Below are 6,877 nucleotides of genomic sequence, written 5' to 3' on the forward strand. Positions count from 1 at the left end.
TCTAAGCAGCACTTCAAATTTATAGTTGTAGCGACTGTGTGCTGGGTTTCCAGGGGCTTGCAGAGATGGATTGCAGAGATGTAGCTTTTTATGGTCTACACCAGTCTCAGAACTCCTTTTTGGTGCCCACTCTACAGTTTCCATTATTTAGAACTACTTTAGTTTTTATCAAGACTTTTCTTGCGGCCCAGATGGGTTAAAATGTTTCTATGATTTCCCCCTGAATAAGCAAGCTCTCCATTAGAATACTCCAAAGAATCCATACCAAGCTGCACGCAACAACCACATCTTGTGTTCAGCAGTAGGCAGATATCTATAAATAATGACTGGAAAATTAAGGGGATGTCATGGGTTGCTTTAAGACGTGTTTGCTTGCCACATTTTCTAAAGCATGTAGCATTTGAAGTGAAATTATCGTGTAGTAAGTGCCCACTTGAGACTTCTGTGTTAAGTATAAAAGAATGCTTCTAATGGTTCTTCTATAGCTACACTTTTAATGAATTATATTCATAATATGAATATATTTTAGCACGCATATACCAGAGGACATGCATTCTGATTCTCTCTCTGAGCGAGTTGGAACTTAAAGCCAAAACTAATACTTGATTTGATTCCTCAAGTTGTTTCTGGACTCATACACATTCGAACATGTTTGTCTTCCATTTTTTTTCGTTTTTTTCTTCCTCTTTCTGTACTTTCTTGGAAGTCATTAGTTCTTATCAATTAGTCATCAAACTTTTCACAAAGGAATCTTGTGGGGGATTTCCGTTTGTTCTAATCATCACTGGTGGAGTGATTACTGTCACTGCCTTCACTGTCACTGTCACTGTCATCTCCATTGTTGTTCCCATGACCAGATTTGCTCTTGCTGTCACTCTCATCACTATTTTCAGATGTACTGTCATCACTGCTGTCACTGCTGTCACTGTCACTGCTTTCACTGCTTTCGCTGCTGTCGCTGCTGTCACTGCTATCGCTGCTGTCGCTGCTGTCACTGTCACTGCTGTCGCTACTGTCATTGCTGTCGCTGCTGTCGCTGCTGTCGCTGCTGTCACTGTCGCTGCTGTCGCTGCTGTCGCTGCTGTCGCTGCTGTCGCTGCTGTCGCTGCTGTCGCTGCTGTCACTGTCACTGCTGTCACTGTCACTGCTGTCGCTACTGTCACTGCTATCGCTGCTGTCACTACTGTCGTTGCTATCGCTGCTGTCACTGCTATCGCTGCTGTCACTGCTGTCGCTGCTGTCACTGCTATCGTTGCTGTCACTGCTGTCGCTGCTGTCACTGCTGTCACTGCTGTCACTATCACTGCTGTCGCTGCTGTCACTGCTATCGCTGCTGTCACTGCTGTCACTACTGTCACTATCACTGCTGTCGCTGCTGTCACTGCTATCGCTGCTGTCACTGCTTTTACTGCTATCACTACTATTGCTGCTGTCACTGCTATCTGATTTACTGTCACTGCTGTCACTACTGTCACTGCTATCTGATTTACTATCACTATCACTACTGTCACTGCTATCACTACTGTCTGATTTACTATCACTGTCACTACTGTCACTGCTGTCACTGCTGTCAGTGCTGTCACTGCTGTCACTGCTATCACTGCTGTCACTGCTATCACTACTGTCACTGCTGTCACTACTATCACTACTGTCACTGCTGTCACTACTGTCACTGCTGTCACTACTGTCACTGCTGTCGCTGCTATCACTACTGTCACTGCTATCACTACTGTCACTACTATCACTACTGTCACTGCTATCAGTGCTGTCACTACTATCACTACTGTCACTGCTGTCACTGCTGTCACTACTGTCACTGCTGTCACTGCTGTCACTACTGTCACTGCTGTCGCTGCTATCACTACTGTCACTGCTATCACTACTGTCACTGCTATCACTACTGTCACTGCTATCAGTGCTGTCACTACTATCACTACTGTCACTGCTGTCACTACTATCACTACTGTCACTGCTGTCACTACTGTCACTGCTGTCGCTGCTGTCACTACCGTCATTGCTATCATTGCTCTCACTGTTGTCAGTACTATCTGAGGTACTCTCAGAGTCACCATTGTCTTCATCCCCATCATTACCATCTTCATTACTGTCACTATCATTACTGTCTGATGTCCCATGACTGTCAGCATCATCTCCACCTTCTGAGTCACTCTCATTGTCATTGCCATTATCTTCAGATTCATCAGAATTTTCAGAAGCATCTCCTTGACTACTGCTGTTATTGTCACTCTCAGAATTAGCATCATCATAGCCATGAGACTCATCACTGCTATTGGGGTCATCTCCTTGCATGGACTCATCATCAAAAGCATAACTGTCAGATCCATCACTATTACTGTCACTGCCTATTCCGCTGTGTCCAACCTTGTTTCCAGATTCTGATCTCTGGCCCGGTAGTTGCATGCTGTCAGCTTCTCCTTGGATCCTGACATTTCCTTTGCCAATGACCACTCCAGGTTGTCCTTTACCCTCTTTCTCGTCATTGACTTTCCCAACATCGTTGGTAATATTATTTCTATTGTTATTGCTAGGGCCTTCGATGTCTATTTCCTATGGGGCAAAGGAAAAACCAAATGATTCATTAGTAAATGTGTTGTTGTAAAAATTCACTGCTTGATAGATACCAACTAGGGACAGTCTATAGAAAAACATCACTTTAGCTGAGTTTATTTGTGGAAATGTGCTTTGTTCAGTACTTGAAAGTATCCTATAAGAATTCATCCACACCTGCCTAATAGAAACTGTTACAATTATCCAGTGCAAACACAATTTAACATAAAACTTTTTTAAAGAATTGTAATACATTATTTTCAGAAATATTTGATTTTCAAGACTGTTCAATACCAAAATCAAGCAGTGGCTCTATCTTTCATATTTAAATAGTCAAGTAACTTGCATGCAAAAACCACATAGTACATGGGTACTTGTCATTTCGTTGTGAGCTTGCCACCAGTTAGGAGATGGAGGTTAAACAGCATTGGAAAAAATCAGTTTGACAAACTAACCTTAACTTGACTCTTTGCTGCAACAGCGCTGGGCTGTGATTCTCCAGTGATTCCATTTTCCACCTTCTTGCTTTCTGTGCGACTGAGTTCTTTGGGGTTCTCTCTTCTTGGATGATCATTTTCTTCTGAAATACTGCCAGCATCTTCCTCACTCTTGGAGGTGTCATCCCCATCATTACTGTTAGCATTAGGAGAAGCATCATCATCTTCTTCAGTACTAATTGAATTTTGATCTAAACTATTGTCAGTGCCATCTTCATTTCCATTGTCCTGGCCATTCTGGCCATTGCTATTATCAGCACCTTCTTTTCCATGTTCTGTTCCTTCATCTTCATCACCAGAGCCCTGGTCTTCATCTTCATCTGCTCCATTCCCACTAGGACTCCCATCAGAACCATCCAAGCCAGTATCTTCTCCATTGGTCGTTCCACTTGTCCCTAGAGTGACCTCAGCTTCCTTATTCCCATTGCTTTCCCCTTCTGGCTGAGATGTTACTCCATTTGTGTGTCCCTCATTTCCACAGGAATTCCCGTTTACTTCATCCTCATAGTCTGTACTATTATTGCTTCCAGACATTGGATTTCCATCTTCAGGGATAACAGTGGTACCCTCACACTGACTGGTATATCCTACATCTCCACTTCTTGTATTCTCACCAGTATTTCCATTACTGTTGCTCACAGTTATTGCTCCAGCACCATCAATGATGTTTACTTTGCCTCTGATGCCATTCAATGTGGCGCTGTCATCATTTCCATATATTGCATCATGACCGTATGTTTCAGGCTTCCCTGTGCCCCCATTGCCGTCCTCAGTGTTCACCTCTTCATTGGCCAGCACAGAGTGTGTGTGAGAACCCTTTCCTCCAACTTCTGAACACTCAGAGCCAGTAGTCTCTCCGTTGCAACTCTTTTTGTTATATGGTTGTGGTCCTCTTTCCCTTTCGTGCACCAGGACACCATTTTCATTGATGGTGTCAATGGCATGAAAGTCACCCTGAAAAAGGAGTAACAATTCAAGATAAACTGTGGATATCATCTTGGAGTAAAGCAAACAAATATTGGGGAACAATTTGGGTAAATTAGTGGAATTAAAAGAAAACTAGGACATAGTCTATACCTGTATTGGCACATTTGATTTTGCTAGTGCATATAAATTCAAAGATTTGTCAACAGCATGTTTCTCCAAAGGTTTCGTTTGAGGAACCTGCCAAAACAAAAATACTTCAAAATGAAAAATTATGTACACACACCCAATATGAGACAGAGGCCAACATGCAATCTAATTAGACTGAAGAAGAAATGGTTCTTCATCATTTTTAAATCAGGTATATGGATATTTTTCACAATATTCACCTTGAAATTATATTGCATTTCACTGAAATATTGACCACACCACTTACTGACTTGTAGAAGGGTAAACATCATTTTTAAAGAAAAGGAGGGTAGACATTTGGTGTTCTTGTACAAGGTGGCTCTCCCTATAGTACAACCCTGCATACAGTTGTAGGCATGACCAGAATAAGTATAGAAATCAAATATGCCATCCCTTGCTCTCCAAGAGAAAGTGCACAACTACTTAATTACAAAATGTTTCACATTATAACTATACATAACCCCCCTCACTCATCAGCTGTCACTTTATCCAACAATTCACATTTAACAAGAGTAAAATCTAATATCCACTATTTTGTCATTAATGAGATGTCTGAGAGTAGCTAACACTGAGGGGCCAAGAGGAAATACTGACTCCAAGGTTTAAAGTCACGTGTCAAGTTGCCTGAGCCAGACTTCTCAGTGCTTTGGCAGTTAGGATGTAATCATGTATTTTGTGGTCATCCTTGATTTTCACATAATACCAATTTTCACAGCCTTCTGTATGGATAGTAAATCAATGTAAAGAAACCCGAAATCCTCATAGCTGGACTGATGGACAGCATCATGATGAGTGGAGAAAAGATTGAAGTTGTTGAGAACTTCATTTTACTTGGATCCACAATCAATGCTCATGAAAGCATCATTCAGGAAATCAAACAACCTATTGCAATGGAAAAATCGGTTTCTGAAGACTGCTTTAAAGTGTGAAGAAAACAATAAAGTTTTGAAGAGCCGGCATGTCTCTCTGGGGACTAACATGTGCCCACTCAAGCCATGGTGTGTCTTCATTCACCTCACAGACATGGGAAATTTGGACAATGGATGAGGAAGACCACAGAAGATTTCATGCATTTGAATTATGGTGTTGGCCGAGCACATTGACTTACAATGAACTGTCACATGAAGCAACAAAGCTGTACTGGAGGATGTAAAACTAGAACGGACCTTATAAACAAGGAAGGCTAGACGTCATGTCATGTACTTCAGATATTTATCATGAAAAAAAAACCAACCTAAGAAAAGGTCTTCATGTTTGGCAAAATAGTGGGTCAGTGGAAAAGAGGAAGACAGTCAAAAAGAGGGATTGATACAGTGGCTACAGCAAGGGGCTAGAACATAATAACAATTGAGAAGACGACACAGAACCCAGCAGTCTGCCATTCGGTCATATATCGGATCACTAGGAGGTGGAACTGGCCTAACAGCACTATTTTCACCTAATAATAGTCTAGTTTGGGGGACCTAACAATGTTGGTGAGGAGTGGGTGTAGACAGAAATGTTAACCATGGAAGCTGACCAATAAACTCACAAATATAATTTTATTTCATCTGCACTTTTCTACATTGAGTGTACCATTAGTTTTACAAAGAGATATAAGCAATGTCTCTATAAGGGAAACAATGCTATTTTCATATATTGACAAATAAACCCAATTTTTTCTTATAATTCTTTCTTTAAAACTTCCTGAACAATTGAGGCTTCGTTAATATTAGAATGAAATTCATAAACCATGAAGTAAAGATGGACAAAACCTCCATAACTTTTGAACATTGGATGTAAATTTATGAGTGAATTTTTAAAGTAAGTATCCTTCCAATAAGACATGAGTTACCAATGGAAGAATGAAAATAGAATTGGATGGAAAAGGTGCTTTTGAGATCTTAAAGTTATCTTTGTAAGGTCTTTCAAGCAAATAAGTTTAGCTACAAAACCTGAAGAGGAACAATTATTTAGAATTAAGATAAACAGCTCAAGAAGATGTCTTTTTACTTACTGGAATGGCCCACGCTGCTGCCCAAACGCAAACATATATTATTATCTTCATATTCTTAAGGAATATTAATCAATGGCTAATAAAAAGAAGACAAGACAAAATTACTTAGAAATCAGAAAACAATAAACACATTGTTTGAGCCTATATGCCTTTTCCCATTCCATGGCAAGAAGTACATATCCACCATGAGCACACTGTGAGCTGCTGTGTCCCAGAGCAGACAGGGCGCGGTCATGGAGACTACCGGGCACCACCACCAAGGTCAGCTTCCCTCGGGTTTCTGCTTGGGCCAATGAAGAGACACAGTCACTGTGCAAAAGTACAACCATTACACAAAAGGCATAGCCATAATCTTGTTCTTCTGCTGTTCCTTATATTAATAACATCTCTCTTAATCAGGTACTCGCTGATTCTACGAAGATTAGCTTGTAACTCCACACCAATCGAACTAAACTGTAAAGCAAGGAGATTATTAATGTAAGGGAACTTAGAGATCAGAGAGACCAGGATCCAAATTCTAGCTCCAATATTTGCTGTGTGGTATTTTAAATTTTTTAATGACCTTTATTTTTAAGCCTTTGTTTCTCCATTTGGAATGATTATATTCCCTGAACTTCAGTACTATCTGAGTTTTGGCAGAAGAATCTTCTCTGGAAAGCTTTATCTGGCTCCATTTGTAAAGGTATTTGGTGGGTCTCTTCTT

At 40.7% G+C, this 6,877-nt stretch overlaps 1 protein-coding gene across 1 annotated transcript; it reads right to left on the minus strand.

Moving 5' to 3' along the window:
• Window positions 1-774: 774 nt before the first annotated feature.
• On the minus strand, window positions 775-6,225 carry DSPP (dentin sialophosphoprotein). Its single transcript, XM_075544892.1, has 4 exons — window positions 6,175-6,225; window positions 4,143-4,229; window positions 3,024-4,019; window positions 775-2,568 (listed from the first exon to the last, which is right to left on the minus strand). Exons 1-4 carry the CDS (start codon window positions 6,223-6,225, stop codon window positions 775-777), a joined length of 2,928 nt encoding a protein of 975 aa, XP_075401007.1.
• Window positions 6,226-6,877: the final 652 nt, after the last annotated feature.

The sequence above is a fragment of the Tenrec ecaudatus genome, chromosome 3, assembly GCF_050624435.1.
Source record: "Tenrec ecaudatus isolate mTenEca1 chromosome 3, mTenEca1.hap1, whole genome shotgun sequence".
NCBI lineage: Eukaryota > Metazoa > Chordata > Mammalia > Afrosoricida > Tenrecidae > Tenrec > Tenrec ecaudatus.

Bases quoted from the DNA above. Each gene is read 5' to 3' on its own strand.
- DSPP (XM_075544892.1), bottom strand. From the start codon at position 6,225: ATGAAGATAATAATATATGTTTGCGTTTGGGCAGCAGCGTGGGCCATT. The intron at 4,230-6,174 runs GTAAGTAAAAAG...TTGTTTTGGCAG, and splicing joins CAGCAGCGTGGGCCATTCCA to GTTCCTCAAACGAAACCTTT. The intron at 2,569-3,023 runs GTTAGTTTGTCA...TTTGCCCCATAG, and splicing joins CAGCAAAGAGTCAAGTTAAG to GAAATAGACATCGAAGGCCC.